Source organism: Ananas comosus, linkage group 4 (genome assembly GCF_001540865.1).
Source record: "Ananas comosus cultivar F153 linkage group 4, ASM154086v1, whole genome shotgun sequence".
Lineage (NCBI taxonomy): Eukaryota > Viridiplantae > Streptophyta > Magnoliopsida > Poales > Bromeliaceae > Ananas > Ananas comosus.
In genome coordinates, this window is record NC_033624.1 from 10738249 (window position 1) to 10765541 (window position 27293).

At 34.9% G+C, this 27293-nt stretch overlaps 1 protein-coding gene across 1 annotated transcript; it reads right to left on the reverse strand.

Moving 5' to 3' along the window:
* On the reverse strand, window positions 2991-18795 carry LOC109708781 (squamosa promoter-binding-like protein 9). The gene is given in 11 exon segments (XM_020230603.1): window positions 2991-3569; window positions 4509-5087; window positions 5641-5821; window positions 7416-7551; window positions 9866-9983; window positions 11137-11244; window positions 11342-11416; window positions 11546-11799; window positions 14314-14483; window positions 18015-18363; window positions 18366-18795. Coding segments are annotated over 11 exon segments (2502 nt in total). The 5' UTR covers window positions 18583-18795; the 3' UTR covers window positions 2991-3254.

A 27293-nucleotide genomic window follows, 5' to 3' on the forward strand; every position in this document is an offset into this window, starting at 1 on the left:
TCTGTCGTATAGCGTCCACCTGCATTATAGATAATAACTCACCTTTGGCAATCTATATTATACAAAAGATTAAAAAAATAATAAATGGGCTGAGTAAGGGATGGGCAGCGACCTCGGCAGGGGCGGCGGCGGCGACGTCGGCGACCGTGGGCGGCGACCTTGGCACGGGCGGCTGCGACAGGGGGCGGCGACTTTGGCACGGGCGGCCGGGGCGGCGACGACAGGGGGCGGCGACTTTGGCACGGGCGGCGGCGATAGGGGGCGGCGACCTCGGCACGGGTGGCGGCGATAAGGGGCGGCTCGTGGAGAGGGATGGGCAGAGAGGGAGATAGAGAGAGAGATAGAGAGAGAAAGCGTGAGCGGGAAAAGAAAGGGAGAGGTATCGAGCTCGGTCTGGGGCCGGGTAACCTAATGAAGACGGTGAACGGTTCACCGTCTTCATAAGACGGTGAATCGTTCACCGCGTCATGAAGACGGTAGACGGTTCACCGTCTTATCTAGGAGTCAGGTGGTGTTAACCGTGTCTAGTGGAGCCCAGATGAGACAGTGAACTACTCACCGTCTTATATGTGTTTTAGCCCCCCTCTCGAGGATTTAGCGAAATTAGGCTGGGTGGAGTTCTACACTAAAGACAGGGATTTGTTTAGGCCACATAGATAAGACGGTAAACGAATCACCGCCTTATCAGAATGACTAGATAAGGCGGTAAACTATTCACCGCCTTTGTCAAGGCCGTAAACAAGTGACCGTCTTCCGCAGCGCGGGGAATTGCTGAGAAGGCCTTGCGCCACGCGTGGAATTGCTGAGAGGGCGGTGGCCTCGATAAGACGGTAAACGATTCGCCGCCTTCATAAGGCGGTAAACGAGTCACCGTCTTCTCGAGACACCTTAGGACACGCGGGGAATTACTGAGAAGGCGGATGGAATTGCTGAGAAGGCGGTGCCTCGAGAAGGCGGTGAACCATTCACCGCTTTCAAGACGTTAGATCTAAAGACGGTGAACAAGTCACCGTCTTTGTGAGTAATACTGATGTGGCGACTGAGGTGGCGAGAGGAGGGTTAGTTTCACAAATAAAAGTTTTCACAGGGTTATTTTGGCAATTAAGAAATTTCACAGGGTTATTTTCGAAAAAAGCCCAAGACTAAGACATTATTTCATGAGCAAGAGAAATTATTTCATGGACCTCATTTACTGGATCTGCTCTCAATTTTACCAGACAAGCATCACCGCTAACAATTAAGTGGATCGAGCAGTAACCAATAACCCCTCCGGGTACTCTGATCCAGATCCAGATCAACTCCTGCTTCAAGCGGAATGTGTGCATACTTATGGCTTACAGTTCATCTTCAACTAAAAAAGGGTTTTTTTGCAAATAGCCTCCTGAGCAATTTTTATTTTAAAAATAGCCCTATCAAAATTAAAATTGCAAAAATAGGCGTCCCTGCCACACAGGCGCCACGTCAGCGCCACGCGGGCAGGGCTGGGGCCAGGGTATTAAATTGAACACGGTGAACAATTCACCGTGTTTAGACACGGTGAATGGTTCACCGTATTTCTTACGTATTTTTTGTATATTGAAAAGTGGAATAAGGAGTAGGGATGTCAATAGGTATGGATACCCGAAATATTATCCGAATCCAAACCCGAATAAATTATATATATATATATACGTAATTTATTTTTGTTTATTTATACAATACATAAAATATTTAATAATTTTGTATCATTATATCTTTCTCCAACCTCCTCTTGTTTTTATTAATATCTAAATTAATAAAAGATTATTGAATCATATTTTTTTGTTTATTTACTAAATAAACAAAATATCCAATTACTTATTTACATTATATGTGCTTAAGGTGTGTTTATTTAATATATTTAATTATGTTTGTATGTTGTAGTATCATATGTTGGTATATATTTCACGGTGTTTGTATTACTAATATTATATAGTAGTTTATATAAAATTTATTCGGGTTTGGATTCGAATAATATTTCGGATATCCATACCTATTGACATTCCTACTCCTTATTCCACTTTTCAATATACGTATCAAAAAATATGTACTAAACACGGTGAACCATTCACCGTGTTTGAACACGGTGAATGGTTCACCGTGTTCAACTTAACACACGGGCCCAGCTCTGCCCGCGTGGCGCTGACGTGGTACCTGCGTGGCAGGTCCAGGGCTATTTTTGCAAATTAAATTTTGACCGGACTATTTTTAAAATAAAAATTTGTCAGGGGTCTAAATGCAAAAAAAAGCCCACTAAAAAAAAAAACAAACAGAGGAAAATTATTTAAAAAGAAAAAGTTCTAGTCTTCTCGGTGAGTATTGTTGGCGTAGTATCCAGCATATCTTACATATGGGCAATGGTAGGGCTAAAATCTAATCATATTTATATTCTGCAGGTATTGTATCTATGCACACTTTTCTTAAAATTTGCTGCTTCTTTTATTCTTAGTGCAAACTATTAGAATAGTGATAAGCATCGCGCATTTACGAACGTGTGCAAAATGCTATTGACTAATGTTGTTCAAAATAATAAAAACCTTTTTTTTTTAGTGGTTTTCATGAGTAGAAGAACAAGAAAAATTTGAGCTTCAACAACTCTCTCCAACCTTAAATTGTCAAATGTTCAGTTATATTATTTATTTAGAATAGAAAAACTGATCCAAAAGGCAAACAAGCATATTATTTGTAACCCAATGTGGTATAAAGAGTACAATTTGCGCCACACAAGGATTGAAACCAATTCTGAGTGAACCAGAACAAGAGAAACTAAAATCTTGAACAAGGGAAAAAGAAAAAAGGAAAGTAACTTTCGATGTTTTCCGCTCCTACGTTTTTTTATCAAATAAAGCAGCATTAGTCTTTTAGATGGTCAAGGCTAATGTAGTAAATCCATCATTCCCGGAACTCTAGATGAAAATACATGTGCTATCTTAGATTATCACCGAGCTCCATGTACACCCGATAAAGCAACATTTTAATAACAACAAATGTATTATTATATTTCCACAGTAAGTATCAGTTGAGTTTCGTAGGTGCACCATAAACAACTTACAGCAGAAAAACTCATCAATAGGTCGACCCATGTTCAACATACATTAACTTCTTCCGCAATCTTTGAAGGAAAAAGGATGCAAATACTGAAACTAAATCAGTACCGCTTTTATACAACAACAAAAAAAAGTAAGTTAAACCCCATCATCTAGTTTGTACATATATGATACAATACAAGTAACAAATTAGTTCCTAAACGAACCACCAAACAAACACCGCCTTATTGAAACGGCAAACTTGGCAGCCTTATGAGGGTGCAGAAGAACAATACATGTGGTGAGACACATAACAACAGAAACCATTACAACCATAGCAACGTGTCTTTTCATGACATTGCTGGAAAGTGTAAGGGTCCAAGGGCGGTGACGCCATTTGGCACTCAACTGCGGTGAGCAGCACTGTCGGTGTGCAACATCTTTAGTCAAAAGAGCGACGGTTTCATCCTCTTGAGATGTTGTAGTAGGTGCGCACTGTTCATCACCGCCGATTGCACCTTCCTTCTGCAAGACACATGGATCAGTGATTAAATTAGAACAGCTATTGTCAAAAGATAAATGGCATAGTCTCCTCTGGCAGTAACTGCCTGTTCACTTGCCTTTTACAATCCATGAATAAAATAAAAAGTTGGGCACTAAGGTCTCATTACGTATCGCTTCCTTTTTTTACCTTCTTTTTAATTCAAATTCTATGAGACTAAATCTGCCGGATGACGAACTTCTCTGCTTTAGTTGCTTAGCCTCTAGAGTCATCTTTCTTTAAAATTAAAGAAACAACGTCATTAAATTTTTATTTTTTATGCCAAACAAAACCCTAAGATGAATAGATTGAAAACAGTCCATGATCCACATGGGCATCTAATAATAGAGGCTTTCTGTATAAAAAGAATTGGAAAAGGATAACCATATTAAATGATGCCTTAGGTCAGAACCTCCAAATCTTTAACATTTTGACATGAGCAGTCACTACCTACCAATGAAGCTCAACTATGTTCGTTCAATAGACTCTACAGTGTGGAAGTTGTAAACAAAATCAAAATAGAATCCACCATGCGAAAATTTGGGGCATGATATAATGTACCGTAGCAAAACGACGAGATAAAGTAAGAGGGGTAAATCTGATGCTAGAAAATGTTAAACTTGAAGAAGAATTATTTCATCCAAAAAAACAAATAATCATCATTCTATACCCAGATCGACAAAATTATTCTAGATAAAATTATCTTAGTAGCAAAGTAATAGAGGATTATCAATGTGCAGTCTCCAATGACAAACTTATGACGAATCAACTAAATTGCAAATAACACTACCAAACTTCATTCAATTCAAATTTCAATATCTAGAAGTAACGTGTCCAACAGAAATTTAGAGAATTATATGATTTTGGACAACAGAAAACAACATTCATGGGGAAAACACCATTAGCAAGTATACCAGACTTACTTGACTTGTGAAGGGAATAGAAGAGTTGGCATTGCTCTCAAAATAGCTCAGCGGCATCGCAATTCCGTTGATCAAGTTTCTTGAATCTTCTTCAAGCCTCGCATCATGATGAGCTCTATTACCAATACTTTCTTGAGCATGCTTCACATACTCTAGAAATAACCCCACATCAACATTGTTTCTCTGATTTTTTAAGTTAGAGAAGGCCTCCCAATTTGTTCTTTTTTCCAAGGATTGCATTATAATTTCCAAAACATTGAAAAACTCATTATCTATTAAGAACCTCAACAAATAAGTCAATCTTTGAATATTTGCTGAACTCAAAAAACTTTTGTTCTCATCCAGCTGAGGCTTCTTTAGTAACCATGCAATGTCTAAAAGTAGTGCCGACATTGCATTTTGTTTTGACTCAAGGAATTCACACGAGTTTGTAGTAGCACCAGTGATTGGATTTCCAGAGAGGTTATATCCATGTAAAAAGTTAGAAAATGTTTCTTCAAACCTCTTTAGTTCAGAACATATGTGCTTGTTACCAAAAAGGACAGGAACAAAGTTGGATATGCCAGACACATTCTCAACCTGAAAAGGAAGCCAGACTTCACATTGTATTGTTGACCATCATGAAAGCCAAATACAGTTTGTAAACAATAAGCTATGAGGAAAGTTGGTTTTGCATTTCTATTTTATTTATGTTCACAAAATGCTTTTCATTGCACATGACTGAGAATGTTAGCGAGAGTTCACCACATGTTTAAATGAAGTTTAATTGAATGCAGCAAATCGCAGTGGAAAGAGGTCAAAAATCACTCGTCTCCCTTAATTTTTTAAAGCTGATAGAATATCTGCTAGCGTCAACAAGTAGAAAAGTAAATTATCTATCTAGTCTTGAGTCTCTTGACTATATAACCAATCAGTCATTTTCCTCCACTGCAGCCTCCTCCTCTATTCCCTTACTCTACTATGCCATTGTAGTTCTTTGGTGCAATTGACAGAAGGAGAAGGGAAGGAAGGGAAGGAGAGAGAAGGAAAAAGGGTACTTTAGTTTTCTCTATTTTATCCATCTTTCTTCTCATACATATTTTCTCAGTTTATTTCAGCTAAAACTGGAGCAGTCATGTGTTTTTTTTGTTACCTCAATGAATGCAGGACCATATTCTTCAGCTTCCGCTTGATTTATGCTTATCCTGAACACTTCATGCTCAGAGTCATGCACATAGTCCCCTCCATGTACATTATATGGCCGGTTCTTTACATGAGATGTCAAACGACAACAACTGTTCTTCAGATACTTTCCATTGAATGACACAAGAAACCTGCCATCACAAACACGAAATGAACAATTATTGAAACACAGCTTCTTCATCTGGTACATTCTTCATCTACAAGAAATCAAGTATAGGGCAAATCGCACCAGGATCTCGCAACCTTTTTAACAGGTGTCAGTCTGGACCCAGAACCTTTCACATGTTGATATTGGGTCCTTAAAGTTTACATTTAGTTGCAATCTTACCCTTTGAATAACGTGCACAGTTAAATTGGATGGACAAGTCCATATTATAGCCACACGCAAAGTGGGAAATCTTGCTTATGTGGCAAAGGATAGGGAATCAATTGTACAAGTGACAGCTTGGGAATCAAAGTTAAACTCAGGATTTGAGGCTCCGGTGAAATTTACCCTTAAATAAATGAAACATAAGAGCTACACAGTTTGCAAACTCACTAAGAACTTATATGTAGAAAATTGTGAATTCAATGGAACAAAGTATGAATCTGACTATATCCACAACCTTAATTATGGAAATTTACCAAGGGAAAGATTATAGTCTTGTAGCGTGAGTTGACTCATAAATCAATACTCATTTTAGTTTCCATTTTTTCCTCTTGAGGCTTTCTAGCATTAGATAATGTTGACCATATATACATTTGTGCAGCATATTAAAAGCACAGACAAAAAAGAAGCCATGAAAGTAATTCCTCAAAAGGAAACGACCTGATATTAAGTGCATGCGCCAAGCAGGTCCTTGTCAGTAGAGACATGGCAAATCTATGCAGCAGTCTAATTCATAAGCACTAAAAGGATACAAAAAACAGGTGGAACTTTGGAGAAACAAGAACACATGTACTTTAATGAATATGAATAGGATCTACATCTAAATAAATGCAGAAATTCTGAATACAATCTGTCAACATAGTAAGAACTTTACGCCACATATTACAACCATGTCCTACAGTTAGAGGATTCACAGAGCATTGTACAAATCAAAAACTTACATAGATTTACAAGTTTATGATAGAAAATTAGACTATTTAGGGGACATGCATGATATTATCAAGTTTAAGATAATATTGATAAAATTACAGGGCATAAGAAGGGATCCATGAAACTATTCCTACATAGAACGTGCTAAACAATCAAGTATTAGACAAAACCTTAATAGCTACACATGGGTCAAGCTTGCTCAATAAACTCAATGAAGTCAAGTACCGTGATGCTTCTATGCATGTCTCAGTAAGAAATTATCATTATATGTGCCAAATAACATCAGTGAGCATGAAAAAAATGGTCATTCATAATGATTAACACTGAAATAACAGGAATGTGTTGTATCAATGTTTCAATCCATAGTTACTCAGCATTTATGTCCTCAAGTCTGAAAAATCGCACCTCCAATAAGAATCAGCTAAAAGCTATCAGATGCACCCACTAAGTTCTCCATGAAGGATTTGCTTTTCATATTTATTTTTTTTTTCCTGTATTGTCAAAATTTAGTGATAGCAAATCCAAGAAAATTTAAAAGAAGACTGAGGAATCCTACTTGAGTAACTTCATAACATGAACAAATAATTATGAACAACATTTTATGTACTAGGTTACTAAGTAAAATTGTAAAATGACCAGTAGATTACCTAAATTTAGGCTGGTCAAGAAAACTGCCACAGACAACAAATTCAATAGGTTTTCCAACTTCAAAATATGCAGGATGAACATAATGAAGCCTAGGAGCTTCTACCTCCATCCTGATGTTCATCAATGATGTTCCATCTGTCGCAAGGAAATAAGTTGCAATTTAATCTTTACAGCTCGTATTCAAACCACATATTAGAAGAACAGCATGCCGAAAGTACTAAGAGCTTCAGATATGATAGAAAGAGAACTATATCTGCATTCTACATCTCTGTTTTGTCAGTATCAAACAATAGAGAGTTACGTTTATATATAAAGAAGATTTGTGTAAAGTATTTACGGCAGGACTCTCAGGACACTTTCACATTCAAAAGCTTATGAAAGATGGTCAAGGATACAATAATATAGATTATAGTCACAACATGATATGCACGGATACTACATGTAATAAAATATTCTCTCGTTTCAAGAAATTTAAGCACGAGAAGCCAACTACCATTGAAGAACCAGATGAACGGAAGTATCTGCATTGTAACATATTCAACCAACTCAGCATCATATGTCATCCTAATCAACTATAATATAAATCAAGAATTTAGATGCCGAGGCAGGAGGACGAGCCCAAGCCATGGCTTACACGGCACAGCACGACATGACGCAAAGCTGACATGCGGGCAGGTGGCATGCCGATGGGTACAGAAGGCATCCAACCAGCACTCACTAACTCACTCCAATGCTTTTTTGAACTTGTTAGCATGAATAAGAAAAGTACTAAGCGTGTTTTTTCACAGTAAACACAATTCATGGTTCTTATCTTGATGGTAGGTTATAATCTTAATACATATAATTATTTTACCCCATTTTTATAAGTTTATTCACAGATTACTGATATTATAAATATATACTGCTTCTAAAATATATAAATAATACTTGCCATAGAAAGAAAAACTAATGAGTAGATCTATTCTACCTATCAGATTATTCCGATTAAGTGTTTTATTTTCATATTTCCAAAAAAATATAATATAATAGGAAAATATGAGGAGAATCCTTAAATCTTAATTTTTTACTAAAAAAGATATTCCCAGGTTTGATCATGTGATGAGTATAAAGAAGATCTACAAATCCTTTTGCTTTTTTGTTTTATTTATATTTTCAGATTTTAAAAAAAAATAAACAAAACAACTTAGGACAAATCCTTAAGACCCTGTTTGGATGTCGGAATAAGTTATCCAAGAATGACTTATTCGGTATAAGAATTTTCTAGTACGGTTGTAAGTAGAAAGTTTGATTTTTACTTCTTAAATGGTCTTGCTATTCATGATTTGGTAGGATAACATATTTCACCAACGAGGTAATTTATCTTATTCTAAAAAAAAAAAACTTGAAGGCCGACTATGATATTCCAATCTAAATATTTGATCACACTTCTCATCATCTAGTTGTTCTTGAGTAAATTAAAAGGATATAGCCAACAAGATATTTATGCATCCAAACAGGGCCTAAGTGTTCAAGGGAGAAGAGAGAGGCTCTACTTCCTCTTTCTTGGTTCTAGCCTTCTAGGACTACTTCGAGAGGTATGTAGAAAGAAAAATGGAGAGAAAAAGAGAGAGAGAGAGAGAGAGAGGAATGATGTAGGGAAAAAACGAAAACAATTGGTATCCCGGCAAGTGCCATCAAACAATCTCGTTCTATACACAGGCATCGAGGCACACGGGAGGCCCGATTCCCTCATGCTATGTGCCTGCATAGCAAACTGGCACCGGCGGCATGGTCTGTGCCGCTCAACACTTGAATCCTTGATCTAGATATTTATCTAAAGATTCTAAACTAATCTAAACTTGTGGTACACATGACGGCAATGTACACGAATCATCTAAAATTTTCCAAATGCTTGCCAATCCTAATTGCTCTCTTTAATAGTTGTCATACTTGTTTCAATAAGGCATCCAAAACATTCTCTACAGCTGAGAGAAACATGCGGGGAATATTAAACTGCCATTAATTGATTCATTCCTGAGAAGATACTCTGAACATTTGGCTGGCTGTTGTCGTAATATCCACATAATCAGAGATAGCTGCAGTAGGACATGCAGCATATACAACTATGCTTACCCTGTTTGGTTGTATGGAGTGGAAAAGTCTACAATAATAAGTTTTCTAGTTAGTGAACTATAGAATTACTCTTCCCAACTGACACATTTCCACCTATGTCCAATTGGCCATAGGTCGAGATGCGACACTTGTGCCTTCATTTACAAATCCAACTGTTTTAACTGGATACTCATGCAGTTGGACCCACAATGTAGTTAAAAATGATGCCTATCAAATGATTCCTAGTAGTAAGAGAGTAATAACAGGATTTAGTTGGAAAGAAAGGAGAACCTAGCATGTAAAGAAATATAGAGCAAGAAGATAATAAATTGATACTAATCAATTTTGTGGTACATACCTTTCAAAATCTGAACAATCATATTACTGAGGTAAATAAGAAATGTTCCCCTCCCGAACAACAAACTATTAGGAGCATTAACCAAGTCTCTCACCAGAGGAGCTGCATCATGAGCTAGCTGTTCAAAGCAAGTATGAAATGTGTAAGAACATTGCGAATGTGCTTTGACTGTACAATGCAGATAATTTTCAGACGAGAACCAAATACACTTTACTCACAAAAGACATCTGTGGACAGCCGTAACAATTTAAATATGAGTTGTACTAAACACTTCAAATTTTGTACAATATAATTAATACATCCACAATAATCAATAAAATCTCCACAGTAAGTCATCTATAAAAATCAACATTACATACTATATTTACTTAAGAATGAGAAATCGTTCTATTTAGAGGTCTTCTGCCTATGCATCAAGTGTTTGAAAAATGGGTCGATGTAATAGTTGAATAGAAGACTTTGAAAAGATTTTTCATCTAAAATTAGCATATAGTATAAAATTTAGTTTGTAGGAGTTTCTAATAATACAGATCATGACAATTAATGACCTACATGAATATTTTAATCGGAAACCTCATTATTTGTTTTGCAAATTGCAACATTGCCTTATATGCCACGCACAGACAAAAGGCTAAATTTTGACTACTTTCTACTAGTAGAGAGTGCAGTTACTGTAGATCAGATAAAAGGAGTGAATCTTCAACCACCATTCAATTTATATAAATTCAGATTATTATTACAAAGTAGAAGATTTCCAATGCTTAGATATAGTCTTCTAGACATTTCAAAGTCCTGAAGAAAAGGAAAAAGGAGCTTGATGGCGAAAAAACCACATGTTTGAGATTCATGTACCTTACTGTGTGCCTCGACAACCATTGTGTGATTGTTTTCGGGAATCAAAGTTTCAATTTAGACCACAGGGAAAAATTGAATACAAGCTACTGCTATCTTCTCTCTTCATTCTTCTCCTCTCTCAAAACCTATTTTCTCTTCAAACTTACATTAGATTCTCAGTTAGTAAAGTAATCTCTTATTTGACCTGACTGAACTGACAGTGATTGATTTAGTTTAATATCATAAAAGTTGCCCGTAGTATTACAAGCAGATCTGATTTAGACATTAATGACACGAAATTCCTTGGGGCTACAACACTAGTTAAATAAACAGCCATCCACAAGCATAAGCAGTACTGTAGCAAACGAGATTTAGCAGTGTCAAACAGTAAAGTAATAATTCCAACTACCTAGTAGATAGAGACATATCTGATGTACCTTCTCCCACATAAATTGTGGCATTGCAATAAACACAGTCAAAATTGTACACCCCGGACGAATATAGCCTTCCAACTCAACAGGCATACCAGCCAACCACTCAAAGATCTGCAGTATTAAGATATAAATTCAATTCAATTGTAATGGTCTCGCCAAAAAGTTGCAAGCTCTTCTGAACAAATTTTTGACCGCAGTAAGAAAGTACTTGGTGGCGAAGTCGTCTAGGAAATTCTGCAGGATTCCAGTCATATAGCTTGAAGGATATGCGTCCTGTGGGACACTAATAAGACAACGTAGTTGCATCATCACCTTGAAAGGTTCAGAATGGGATAAAGCTCAAACCACAGCATCTATAATAGGGAAAAGAACTAACAATTTGGTGAAGAATAAGAAGAAAGAAAAGACATACCATAGATGAATAAGCAGTCTTGTTTTCATAAAATGTTGCAGAAAGGGAAGGTTTAGTATTATCCACTTTTCCATCTACACTAGCATCAACAGAGGCTGCAAAAGATACAACGCTGTTGCCTTGGTCATTTTGGGGCCCAGGAAGGGAGCTGATAGAACCATGCCCATCTTCAGATCCCATTGGCGTTTCTCTTTCCAAGATGTTGTTGCTGACCATTGTTTCAACTGTCTCACACGCAAATCCATTTGGACTCTCTGCACGTGAAGGAATAGAATATGAAAATAAATAGAAGATAGCGAAACAAATTTCTTCTTCACAGATCTTAGGGACCAACTTCTGCAATACGTCTTTACAAAGAACCTAAGGATTAAAGAAGCAGCACAGTAACACATAAAACTTCCATATAGTCCAAGAGAGGCTGCCTCAACAAAATGCAGTATCTTTGGCATTGTAGCGTCCTACAAAATAACACCAATTACCTATAAGATGCGGAACAGCATCCTGGCAGGGACTTAGCGATTTTCCAGTCCGGCCAAGTCCCTGGCTCAACTTCGCTAAGTGGGCAGCCAAAGAGGCACCAAACCAGCAACTTTCATGGGAGATGAAGGGATATACAACTGCTGCAATCAATGCCTCTATAACTGCCAGCGGAAATCTAAGGGACATGAACAACTCTTGAAATCATCTTGCATTCATGAGGGCTCTTTACTATGTGATAGTGGGTGAATTAATATATGCTTAGTGGATGAGTTATTGTAGACTAGGTTTAATGTATTTTGTGCCTATAAATAGAGAGTTGGCTAAGGCCAAGGGGGAAAAAGAAGAGTTGTGTATTATAATCCTACTTTTCTAAGTAATGGAGTACTTAGTTTTTTAGAAACCTCTGTCTCTCTCTTTTCTCTCCTTTTTGCATACTCAGTCGTAGGATGCGGAGGTCCAGGCTAACAATAGGGAGTTAGGCTTGCCCATCTTCGAGCACACGGACTTTGCGAGCAAAAACGCTAAGGCCGTGACAACCCGCTACGTAAGTTATGTTATGTTGGTGACTGAAACTCCAGATTTCAAAAAATCTAGAAGTGCAACAACAATGATATAGCTCCACAAGCATGATTACATGATGTTAGAAAGTCAGCTAGAAATAAAATTTGGATTAAACCTTAAATTTTAAAAAGGCCAAACAAAACTCAAATATAACCCAATTACAACTTGACTAAGCCTGTACATGATTCATATAAAATCTGAATAAACCCGAGAATCTAAAATAACACTCAAATAAATAAAACAAAAGGCCCCAGGCTAGGACCTACAGGAACCTGCTCAGCTTCAAGAGGTCTAATAAAAAATTCTAAATGTATGGTTGATGGAATACTGAACTACCAAGAAGTCAAGGACTCAAGATTAATTACGACTTACCAATCCTTAACTTATTGATACAGTAAATCACTTCTAAGGTGGAATATATAATGGGAACGGAATTCTACCAACCAATTGATGCCTGTTTTCCCATCTTACTGAGAACTTTCACTACCAAATCACATGCACCTGGTTTATCTAACGGATAAACATGTTTGATCATCCAAACTATTGAGGCAATAGCTCCACTATAATGCATAGGCACATATTATAAAGTTATCATCCAAGGCACATTATTATGCACAGTGACATCTTACAAGTATGGCAAGACAGCAATTCTGACTTACGCCTCTATTGCAAAACAAGTGTAATAGGTTTTAGATCGAGTCACTTCTATTCTGTTGAGTCAATTTCAAGTATTGGCTTTGATTGAGTCGTTTAGGTTTAGCTTCAGTCTAATCTGAATTAGTTTGAATTAGATTAGATTTGCAATTCATTTAAAAGTACATAAATGTTTTTTTTTACTAATTACAAGATAAAATCCGTAGGGATCAATTTTCTAATAGTATTCAAAATCATCCTTAAGAATTAAGGCATAGACTATGTAATTTAGAGAGAGTTACGATGAAATAAAATATGGTTTCTACAATTTCAACTAAAATCATGATATCTTCTTCCTCTTATCGTGTGCGTCGGAAAAATTCTTCCAGAGGTTGAATTCTCTTTCTATTTACCTACAATTTCATAGAATTTTTCATGACTTCTCTAAATTTACATCTTTTCTGCTATTTGTAATGTTTTTCTAAATTTTTTTAAAAAAAAATATTGAAGCTCCCTTAAAAAACAATATGATATGAAACTTGCGGCCTCCATGTCCATACATCAACTTCAATAATTTTTTTTATATTACAAGTTAGAAAATTATAAAGAAAATCTATAAAATCTTCGAAAATCTAGAAAACTTAATTAAGAATTACAAAACTTGTCAAAATTTCCTGAAAACTCTCAAATCTATTTTGGGCTGACCACTTGGAAAATAAATTATGTCCTCCTGATTTTTCCTACATCAGCACCCAGTCATAGCTAATACAAACTATCCAGGAACATCATCTGACAAAAATTCTTATAGTAGTTCAATAGTCGGCCTAAGACTTTTATTTGGTCGGTAACAATGAGATACCATTTTTTACTGACAGGATAGGATGCATGCCCAAATATTAGTAAAAGCTTGATTTCTGTCAATGAAGTATTTTCTGTATAAAGGAAAAAAAACAATTGTTATTTCCTCTAGTGCTTTTATGGCCCAAATATCGACCCATCCTAACTGATGGATTGAAAAGCATCTTGTAGTAAGCCATTCATTACAAAGATTGCGATTTCCATACAAAAAGTTCATTTCAAGATACTTAAAATACCTTTCTTTTGTGCATCCTCCAAAGTAACATCAACCAGAGTATCTTGAGCTTCAATTTCTTTCTCTGCTATGCTTCTAGAATCAGGTCTTCGCCGCCTTCTTTTGTTGTGCTTCTCTAGTTTTCTCCTACAGCTACGTTTACCTTCATCAAAATCTGGCAGTATGTGGAACCTGAAATGCAAATTGAAAGTAGAAGCAGAATGTTACCTGACCAGTGACCATACTTAAAAGTCTGCCCATTAAACCATTCTAGTTACAAAATTTTACCAGTAAACAGTCCACGTAAATAAAAATAGTTGTCATACCATTTCATTTACAAAATTTTTAGAACTGCACAGTCCAACTAGTAAAAAGTAGTTGACATACCAAAGGTCTCATTGCATATATTAAGAAATTACCAAAGGTAGCTCAAATTTAGAAGAATTAGTAACCGGATTTCAAATAAATTTTTAAGTTATATTTACTAAAGAAGTATTGTATTACAAAGTAACAGTCAATTCCAACATGAGCGCTTCTACAAGAAAATGGTAGTGACAGAAAAGCACAAGGTTGTGCAATAACTAAGGTGATATCAGGTAAACAAACAATCGGAATTTCTTATAAATGGATCATCTTTTAACACATCTAATCCATTCAAGATACCAAGAAACTTATCATCCAGATAAAAGCACACTTGCCTATATGCCTATCAGAGCTGGTCTAAAATACATCCTCAAAGTAGGATGCATCACTCTGATGATCTAATACCTAATCCCATCTTGCATACATCCTAACATAGTTCGAAAGGAAATTAAAGATTACCTAACTTTCTAGATTAAGTACATAAAAAGTCTGAAACAATGGTGAAATTCAGCAAATAGAACAATCACGAACAAGCCAAATACAGCTTAGTACTAGTCCAATTCCGCACCTGTAAGAGAACCAAAATTTTATTCCAGCAATTTTGTCCAAAAATAAGTCCAAAATCTACCAAAAAAGACAAAAATAACAATTTCAAAAAAGAAGTCCTATGATCACAACAGAAGGCTTCAATCTAGAGTAGAGAGAATTTTGTTCAGATAACACTATACAGGGAAGGACTTTCCTTTATTCCAGGAAAAGAATAAGGGATTGAATAACTACATGTCAACAACAAAAGAGATGGAACCAATAGAATAAAGATTCACCGATCACCACTAGGAGGATATTTGAAGCAAAGGCAAGCAGACAGGTAATGTAATTCTGAATCAATGGGTGGATAGATTTGACAGAGGAAAAAAAGATGATTCTTTTCAGATAGTCATCTTAGAAAGCTTTGCTAATTTATCAATAAAGATCACGGTACCCCACTACTTCTATTCTCTTTTATAAACTGAAATAAAAGAAAACAAAGTGGCTTTAAAACCTTGACCAACATAGACGTATTGAGAGAGACAAAGAGAAAGCAAGAAAAGGACTACCCTCGCATTTTCTACCTCTTATGCACAAGAAAAAGATGGGCAATGTTCTATCTTACTCAAGAGTTATTTTTGAAATTCTATATACCCAATGGGCCCCGTATGATTTTCTAATACATGATTTATAAAGGAAGTGAATACTAAAAACTTGGTTCTAGCCAACTTAAAACATATATGTTTTAATCCCAATAAATGTTGTTTAAAGAATTCTATCCATGACGCCACTTTCTATCTGCCTTAAATCATCACACACTCCAAAAACTAAGGGCTTGTTGACCATGTTGTATGGTGTAGTGTGATGAAGTGTTCCCTGGGTAGTGGTGTTAGGGAAAAGCAATATACACACAATTGCTTCTATTGCCGCTTGGTAAAGAGAAAAATATGGAGCTCTTTGCTAAGCCAAAAGCAGAAGCCGAAACAGGGCCAAACAGCCCTTAAATAAATTTACAGGAAAATTTTTAAAAAGAAGAATCTAAATTATGAATTGAGTTTTAAGCTATTGTTTAAAACCTCATGTATTTGAGGCAGCACTTGATTCAAGGGCATTGAATTCCAACAATAAAGCTTTGTTTACCCCTTTTTTTAGAGAATTTAAATAATTGACATGCTTACCAACAAACTTCTTTAATATTAGAAATCAGTCTAGGTCTGGAGTTCAAAACAGAATTTCATATGCCTTGGAGCTAAGAATAACATTGTCGCCTGCTTTACATGCAATTGTCGGTCTTTGATTTCCCCATGGACCCGTACGTTAGCGATTTATCTTAGTCTGCCAAAAAACATTGTGGGAGATTAGCATAATACTACAATCCTGAACATATCTAAGGACTGGGAGATTAGTATAATATTACAAGACCTACCATATCAAAGGTCATTCAAATGTATTTCTTTTTCATGCGCAAACTATGTGCCGAGGAGAGTTCATTGAAAGAAATACTAACTGGAGAATTGCTTGCAAGTGATCAAGGAAGCCATTTTGGTCAAACCTAAATCATTGGACTAGTTGAACAGAGGAACTTTCGGCCCAAGCTCAAGCATGATCTAATTTAAGACTTAATCAATATGCGATCTGCAAACCAAGTAACACCAGATCAACTACAAAATAATACTTAGTCGATTAAATGATAATCAAAATTCAAAGTTTCACTACAGTAAGCAGAAGCCGGGGGGTAGGGGGGGAGGAAAGAAGATTATTCGTTACGACTTATTCTTGTATACAATCTCCATATAGAACCATAAGAACTCCACATATTCAATGCAACTCCAAAAATTTAAAAGATAGGCTTACTACAGGTCTAATATTTACAAGGAAAAAAGAGTGGTCTAAAGCTTCTCATATCTGCAAACAGAGATACTCACCAAAATTAAATATGAATTAATCAAACGATTCAAAACCAGCATCGTCGCAAGGATCTAGGTAATATTGATTTGATGCAGTATTTTATCTAAAATCTGAAATACGTGGTCATGATCAATTATACTATGGAGAACACATGGTTTGGAGCAACATATGAATGCCAAGACCAAATAAAAGGAGAACAATAGTGAGGCTAATCTAGAATTTCTACTAAGGTATGCACATTTATCACTTTCTTTCCCTTGTTCTCTCTTTGTCATCCATTTCACGTTCATCATTTTTCTTCAGCATAGATGCAGAACTTTTGCACCAAGACACAGCTAAAAACGCAAACCGAAAATTTTTAACTTGGAAATAGAGGTATCAACATGTTGATACAACAAACAAGGACGACAAGCTGAAAACGCAATCTGCTAGCTTCTGCATTTCAAATCCTCTGTATCATATGGTAAGTTTTTCATCCATCTTTCGTGATGACTAGCTTCCTTGATGCTTTCAGAGGATGACAAACAAGCTCTTTGCATTCACCCGCCTGCTAGCATCCATCAATTCATACATATAAAAACCTTGCAACATGTAATATGGCATAGGTTGGAATCTTGACACCCCAGTTAACAAGATATAAAATAAGAATATTGAAGTTCACAGAGCGATCAAGTTAGAATGTATCCTCAATGGGTCACAAACATTAAAACCACAACACAAGCAATCTTAAATGCGGTTCGTATACATGATTATGAAAAAATGACTACAAAAACATAGCATAAAATGAGAAAATCAGGTTTACTCTAATCGTATATAATTTCAACGGCATGACTATAGAAACCTAAAGGAGATTCGACATCTAGCTCAGGTTACGACTTGAATCAATTTCAAGAAATTCGAAGATGAGATTCGAGATCAACTCACTTGCCACACTGTTGGCAATAACGCTTGTGCTCCCCGTCTAGCAACACCGACGAAGCATTCGCACACCGGAGACACACCCTGTGCCGCCGATGGTACCCCTTCAGCTCCCTGATGTCGGCCTCGCACCCCGGCACCTGGCACCTCACCGCTGCCGCCGCCGCCGCCGCCGCCCCACCGGCTCGCACTCGCTTCCGTGCTCCGGCTACCACCTCCGCCACGTCCTCCTCCTCCTCCTCCTCCACCTCCTGCTCATCCAACTCGGGGCACGAGCACGGGACCCTCCCCGCCAAGTAATTAGGGCACACGAGCCGCGGGTCCCTCTTCCGCACCCGGCTCGTCCCTGCNCCGCCGCAGGTGGCGGCGCCGGCGGCGGTGGAGGGGGCGACTGCTCCGCCGCGAGCGGCGGCGAAGGGGGCGATCGGCCGTCGTCGGAGCCGGCCCAGGGGAGTATCAAGGGGTCGTCGCCGTCGTTGATGGCGAAGTCGAGGAGGTTGCCCCAATCCCACATCGCCGCCGAGTCGTCCGCGGCGGCGACGGCAGCGGTGGGGGCGTGGGTCGGGATCTCCATTTCCCGAACCCTAACCCTAACCCTAACCCTATAGTTTGCGACACGCGATTGGCTCCGCCGTTGCGGGGATTCGGACCCGTCTCCAACCAAACAAGAGGGAGAGAAGATTCGTTAGGGTTAGGGTTACGGTCGTTGGGGAAGGTAGAGAGAGAGAGAGAGAGAGAGAGAAGAAGTAGAGGCGCAGGAAACGAAAGCGGTGGTTGGGGTTGGGAATCTTGACGTGAAAGCGGGCCGTGCGCTTGGTGATGTCGGGGCGGGGCGCGGGGCCCACCCCCTGTAGAGACACTATTTTCTGCACCGGGTGTATCAGTGCATTTTGTACACCGCACTCTCATTTTGTAACATACCGAAATTTGGTAAGAGCACGCACGCAGAACTTGTCTAAAATATAGACCATTTTCAATCCGCTATTCAACATTTTTAAGTTTTGATTTTATGATTAAACCTTTTAATTTATTTAATTTGAGTCAATCAATAATGCTTTGACTTTAAAATTTGAATGTATCGTTTATCTTTATATTTTTAATCAGTATACTTTATACAATTCTTATAACTATAAATTTATTAAAATAAGTAGTTAGCTTAAATTTTCAAATCGAAATATTATTAATTGACTCAAATTAAACCAATTCAAAGGTTGGATAGTAAAATCAAAATTTGAAAAGTTGAATAGTAGACACAAAATTGTCCATAGTTCAAATAAGTTCTCTACATTCTTATCAAAAAATTTCAAAATAAAAAAATCCACTTTGTTGCATATTTCGTCCAGATCAAATTTATGATTTTTCCTTTATAATCCTTCTAAGTACCACAGTTTTAATTATATTTATCTTATTAGATTACATACAATTGTGAATTTAATATTTAAATTTTATGGTTAGATTTTCCCTGATGTAAAAGAAAAAATATTTTTTATTTAAAAGATAATTAGGTGAGCTGTAATATTATTTATAATTTAAAAAATAATAATCTCTCAAACTATAGTTAATTTGAGTACAATTTTAATTGTTCAGCTTCCTTATCTAGTTCTAAATATTACAATTAAATTCAGATGTATCAAATCAATTATCATACTTAACTCTATAAACAATCTATAAGATCAATTTATTTGTTCTTAGCTGATTTTTATGTTAACAATAACTTTTAGTTGAATTAAAGTTGAGATTAAAAAAAAAATTAAACTCCTGAATTATTATAAAAGTAAAATTCTAAGTACAGTAAATAAATTATACGCCGGACACACCGGGTGCAGGCAACAATTCCTCCGCCGCCTCGTCCGAATTAGCATGCAATTCACATAAGTGTAATCATAGCCGTCCAGAAACGTACGGACGGCGCTGATTCGATTTAAGCATTGAAGGAAACGCGGGATTCGGAGAGCGAGATCGGAGGAGGTGGTGGGGCCCGCGAATTTTGATATAATCACACGCCACCATGTCGACACCCTAATTGCGACTCCAAAATATCATATTATATTATATTATTAAATTATTATTAATTATTATTATTATTATTATTACGAGAGTGGAATAATGAGTTGGGTGGCTATGATTGGCGACTAAATCTTCTTCCCCGAACCCGATCCAAATGTTTTTGTCGCCGAGCGAAAGCGAGCGGCGACGATTTTTTCGGAGCAAGATTAAGATAACATATTTTTTAAGTTTTTTCTTTTTTCTTTTTTTTTTTTGCTTCTAGGCTTCTCAGAAATTTTTTTTCACAAACAGTCCTATAAAATTTATATTTACAAAATTGACGATATTCCTTCTGTACAAGCGTCACGTGAGCGTAACTTGTTAAGTTGAACACGGTGAATCATTCATTGAGAGTGGAATAATGAGTTGGGTGGCTATGATTGGCGACTAAGTCTTCTTCCCCGAACCCGATCCAAATGTTTTTGTCGCCGAGCGAAAGCGAGCGGCGACGATTTTTTCGGAGCAAGATTAAGATAACATATTTTTTAAGTTTTTTCTTTTTTCTTTTTTTTTTTTTGCTTCTAGGCTTCTCAGAAATTTTTTTTCACAAACAGTCCTATAAAATTTATATTTACAAAATTGACGATATTCCTTCTGTACAAGCGTCACGTGAGCGTAACTTGTTAAGTTGAACACGGTGAATCATTCATTGAGAGTGGAATAATGAGTTGGGTGGCTATGATTGGCGACTAAGTCTTCTTCCCCGAACCCGATCCAAATGTTTTTGTCGCCGAGCGAAAGCGAGCGGCGACGATTTTTTCGGAGCAAGATTAAGATAACATATTTTTTAAGTTTTTTCTTTTTTCTTTTTTTTTTTTTGCTTCTAGGCTTCTCAGAAATTTTTTTTCACAAACAGTCCTATAAAATTTATATTTACAAAATTGACGATATTCCTTCTGTACAAGCGTCACGTGAGCGTAACTTGTTAAGTTGAACACGGTGAATCATTCATTGAGAGTGGAATAATGAGTTGGGTGGCTATGATTGGCGACTAAGTCTTCTTCCCCGAACCCGATCCAAATGTTTTTGTCGCCGAGCGAAAGCGAGCGGCGACGATTTTTTCGGAGCAAGATTAAGATAACATATTTTTTAAGTTTTTTTCTTTTTTCTTTTTTTTCAGAAATTTTTTTTCACGAACAGTCCTATAAAATTTATATTTACAAAATTGACGATATTCTTCCTGTACAAGTGCTATGTGAGCGTGACTTGTTAAGTTGAACACGATGAATCATTCATTGTGATTCACAATATTCTTTTCACAGTTATCGTGTTTATTATATTAAATATCGTATAAATTACGTTGAATACAGCGAGCCATGTCGTATTATATAAAAATACCCAAATAAACTTTTTAATATATTTTTAACATAAAATTATCATATTGTCATTAATTAATTAATTTTTACTATTTTATATTTGTAATAGAATTATTTTGGTACATATTTTAAGTGGCATAAAATATAGCAAGGTGTTTTTTTCCAATAAAAATTAGTTTCAAAATTTGAGAAGGTTAATAAGCTCTCAATATCTTGGAGGAGTGGATTTGTTCTCTTTTTATAATAACAATAAAAAAAATGTGATAAACAAATTTTTTTGGGAATAAAGCTAATATATCTCTCAAAACTTCTGAAATATCTTTTATATTCTTATTTTTTTTAATTTCAAATATACGCCTCGTAAATTACTCCATTATTCAAAAATAATCCAGCTATTAATACCCATTCAGTCATCTTAGGTTAAATCCGGGTTAAATTTCTATCCAAGTTAAAAAAAAGTAAAAATATCTCTTTTGCTCCTAACTTAAGTGCAAACAAAAAAGTTAGTGATTATAGAAGGATATATTAGAAGGAATAAAATAGTTATTTTACAAAAATAATAATTGTTCTTCACTAACAGAAAAGTGTAAAGGATATATTTGAAATAACTTGAAACATTAAAAGAATATTTTAATATTAATCTTCTAAAAAAGATAAATAAGAATGTGTTAATTTTACTTATACCCTTCAAAAGGTTGAATATCGTAAATGTCCTTACAAAATCAGTAATATCATGATTATCGATCTAAATATATACATACTTTCAATTTCAAATTTACCCTTACTTGCAAATTTCGTTAAATATTGTGATTTTTTCATTGGATTAAAAATTAAATTATCGGTTTTGCCTGTAACGCTATTTGATGTTGAAGGTCAGAATGATAAAATATATAATCAACCCCCTCAACTATAGACCATTTTGAAGAAGGTACCTAATTTTTTAATTGAAGAGTACAAGTGAAATTAATCTAATAAAAAAATCAAAAATTTTATAAAAATATATAAGCAATTGTCCTAATTTTTTTGTTAATAATAAATAGACAATCTAAAAAGACTAAAAGAGTTATCATATTCTGGAACCATGACAGCCACAGATGGGCAAAATTCTTTATCGTAATTATGACGGAATATATAATCAAAATGAGATAGGCAAGTAGTTGACTGCTCTACACGCATTCCATGGCATTGTCAGTAGACTTCGTAATAGTAATATTTGGGCCCCTAATAAAAATTTTAGTGACATATGTTGACATTATGAATCACTCGGATAGTTCATACTTATCTTTAAGGGTGTGTTTGGTTCGCATTATAAAAGATTACTAGGAATAAAAGATATACGAGAATTTTATTACTATTCATCCTATTATTAAGAATGTGGAATTCCTTTGTTTGGTTCACACAGTAATATTAATTAGCCATGTTATTTAATATTACAAAAATTATACAATTAATTAATTTATTTATTTATTTAATTTTAGATAATGTTACCAAAATTTTCAACATCTTTTTAGAAAAAAAGAAAGAGAGAGTATAAGTTAGAGAGAGAGAGCATAATTAAAAAAATAGAAAGAAAAATATAGTCAAAATTAGAGGGAGTGAAAGAGTTGAAATTTTAGAAAGAGAGAGAGCTTAGTTTAGAGAGAGAAAAAAAAAAAGTTGAATTTTAGAGAGAAAAATAAATTTAGAGAGAGATATAAGGTTAGAGTGTAAAGAAAAATAATATCAATTAGCCGGCGGGTAGGAAGAAAGAAAGATATTAGATATATTATGATTATCCCAATCCATTAATATGAGGATACCCATCGTCCCTCAAGGGAATGAGATTAGTACTTTGGGGTGAATCTTATTCCCAAGTGAATCTAATATTACCAACTAGATTACTTAGTGCGTTTAGCCAAACACCGTCATATTTTTTTATTCCTATTGGATTACTAGGAATCTTTAAAAGATAGCGCGAACCAAACACACCCTAAGAATTATCTAAGGTATCGTTTGGTTCGGGAATAAGCAAAAAGTGGCTATTTCAGAAATAGATATAAATTGAGGTATAAACGAGGATTAGATCAATTTTGTGTTTGGATGAAAATTGGATTATTCCTGATAATAAAAAAATAGCGTTTGATTAAATAAGATGGAATAAGAATTAAAGTGAGTAATTATAAATAAAAAATAATGGTATTATCCCTTTCTTTATATTAGAATTTGAACTTTTATATTTTATATTTATATTTTAGAATTTAAAATATATACTTTTAAATTTTAAAATTTTAAAATCTCAAATTTACAATTTTAAAAAATTAAAATTTTAATTTTTAAACTTTAATAAATAGTTATTAATTTAGCCAATATTTTATTACTAACTTAGTTAATTATTAATTTAGTTAATTAATTAATAAAATATTATATAATACATTAATTAATAATATTTTATTATTAAATTAGTAGAGGTATAAAGAGAAGAAATTGTTATTCCACCAAAATGGTGGAACAACAATTTCCCACTCTTAACGGGTTATTCTAGAATAACCCGTTAAGAGGGGGATTAAATAAACTCATCCCCTCTTCTAGTGTTTGGATGAATTAGAGGGATAAAGTGGTTTATTCCCACTTTATCCCTCAACAAGACACTGCCTAAGAGCTACGGCACGGAATTGTGCTGAAAATTTATTGGTACACTACGACATTACATTTCATTTCATGCCGTGCCGAGTACGAAAAGTACTTGTGTGCCGACACTAGAGGTGGCAATCCAATTTGCTGTTCGCCAGCCAGTCATGTTTGGCTTAAAATGAGCTCAAAATTAATTGCTTGTTTAATAAAACGAGTCGAACACGAGCTGGGATCAGCTCGTTCGTTTTCGACTCAATATAAAGAGACTAATATCTTGTAAATTTCAATTATCAAATTAAGATTCTAATTTTCTATTTTTATCAACTTTTCAGCTAATAGTAAGACTGATGGTCTAACTTATTATTCGCGAGTTAGTTCGTGTTCGGTTCGTTAATAAAAAAATCAAACACGAGCTATTTTTTTTAGCACGATGATTTAACGAGCTCACTCGTATTCGGCTCGTTTAATAAAAGAATGTAAACGAGCCGGTCCCAGGTCGCTCGTGTTCAGCTCATTGATAGCCCTAGTCGACACACAATAACATTAAATATTTATTTTATGGCACCAATAGATATATATCTTTATCAAATCTTTTATACTTTAGGATTGTTTAGCTGCATGTAGTTGCCACTACACACAAACTTATGCCTTGTTTTTGGTTTGGTGCAATTTGAGTCCAACCGGCTGCAGTTGGAATAGCACAAGAAGGCTTAAATGCTGTAGTTAGAACTATACCCAAAGTGGCTATAGTTTCAACTGCTGCCTGCTGGTGAGGAATCGGATCAAACACTAATTAAAAATAATAAACAAATGCTAAATAAATATATACCAATAGATTTATACATATATAATAAATAAATATTAATATAAAAGCATGTACAACACAGCTTTGTGTAAAAAAATTAATTTTTTTAAAAAAATTTCATTTAAAATATAAAAAATAGTTTTTTTTGTAAATTTTGATAAAATTTAATTACGTATGCTAAAATAAATTTTCATAAAGTACAATTATTCAATTTGACAAAAAAAAGTAGAGAGATGCATAAATATTTAATTTTTTTTATTTATTAAAGTTACATATATAAAAATTTTAAATTCGAAGAAGTTTTTGGATATTAAACGAAAAAAATATTTAAAAAATTAACAATAAAATATATATCTATACAGCATGATACATAAATCCATAACAATAGACACTTAAATCCTCGACCTTCGTACATTATAGTAAAATCACTCACTGTTAGCCCGCACTTTGCAATGGGGCTACAATCATTCTTTCTAAATGATTCTTTAAAACATTCTTTTAACTTATATATATAATTATTTGGGACGGTCCGTCACACTTGATTTAAATATTTTAATGTAAAATTGTCAACATATTAACAAAACAAGGGATAATATTTGGATGGCTTAAAGTGTGTATATATATATAGGCTATAATCTTTGTTTGGTTCGGGTACAAGTAAGAATTAGTTTATACCAGGTAAAGATGTTCATGGACCGGGTCGGATCTGGGTAGTTGATATACTGTACCCGTACCCTAAAAAAGAATGATTAGAAAAAAAAACTATACCCTACCCATTTAATTTGGGGTCGGGTCCGGATCTGAATATTTAAGTTACTAATATATCCATCGAATCTATTTGAACGGGTCTGGATAGTGACTATCCGTATACTACCCGTTAAAGACCGGGTATGGATCGGGTCTAAATCGGGTACGGGTATCCGTATACCTATATATTTTTATAGAATTTATTAAATTATCTGGACAAGAATTGTTTCGGCCATTATATTGACCGATTGAAAGCTTAAAATTCAAAATAATTTCATATATAAACACACAAAAATAAAAAAATTATGATTCCATATTATACATAAAGAGAATATATAGTTGTAGTAATTACTAATAGTATATACTAACATTCAAAAATAGAAAAAAAATAAAGAGGAATCAGAAAACTAGGTTGTTGCCGGTAGAGAATTAATATCGTTAATGATGACGACGATGGAAATATTATTTCATAAAAAACTCTTAGGCGGAAATGAAACAAAAAAATAAACAGTAAAAAACAAAGAGTAAAAAATAAAAAAAAGAAAGGAATAAAAGAGCGGTTAGGATTTTAATATTTCACTAGGATAAAAATACTTAAGAGTTGATAAGTCCAATTAAAATTAATCCCACAACTTCAAAAGTTCAAATATTTTTTATTTACTATTGAATATTTCATCGGGTCCGGGCCCGGGTCTGGATTTGAAAACTATTCCGGACCCTATTCGTTTAAAAGCTGAGTTTGGGTCGGGTCCAAATCAGGTATGGGTATAACATATCCGAAACCATACCCGAAACTTTAATGGGCAATTTTTTTTACCCACAAACTATCCATTTTTTTTCAGGTCCAGTTCGGGTCCGGATAGGGTCCGGGTAGGGTCCAAGTCGGTTATGGTATATCAGATATTTTGGACAGCTTTAATACCAGGAATAGGTATATGTTTAGGTATAAGTGAGAACTAGACCAATTTTGTGTTTAGATAAAAATTTGGTTGTTTCCGGTAATAAGAAAAATAACGTTTGGATAGAAAAAATGGAATAAGAAGAATAGTTGATAGTTATAAATAGAAAATAATAATATTACCCCTCTCATTATATTTGAATTTAAAATTTTAAAATTTAAAATTTAAATATTCAAATTTAAAATTTTAAAATTTAAAATATCAAATTTAAAAATTAAACTTTAAAATTTAGAATTTAGAATTTTAATTTTTAAATTACAAATTTTTAATTTTAAAAATTTAATTTCTATTTTAAAAGAAAACTCTCTCTCTTTCTCTCTCTCTCTACCCGATGGGTGGGAACAAGCTTGGTAGGAACAAGCTTGTTCCCACCTTAGCGGGTTATCCTAGGGATTTGGTTGAATAGTATAATTTAACGGGTGAAAATGGTCAAATGAGTAGATCTAATGGCCAAAAACTTATGAGTGTAAAAGGATATATATTCATAAGAGTATAGTAGCCCGACTCTCTCTCTCTCTCTCTCTCTCTCTCTCTCTCTCTCTCTCTCTCTCTCTCTATATATATATATATATATACACACACGCTTATTAGAGTATCTTATTTAAAGGTTAAATCCGGCTTAAATTTTACAAGTCTGATTCAGTTAGACTTATTTATTTTCAAACGAGACTCCGCACCAACCAGACGTCAAATAGTAGTAAGTAATGCTACTAGTACATGTAAAAAGTGAATGTAAATGTTATATCCTATCTATCCAAAGGCAAATAATTTTTTATTGGTTTTATCAATTTTCTAATAACTG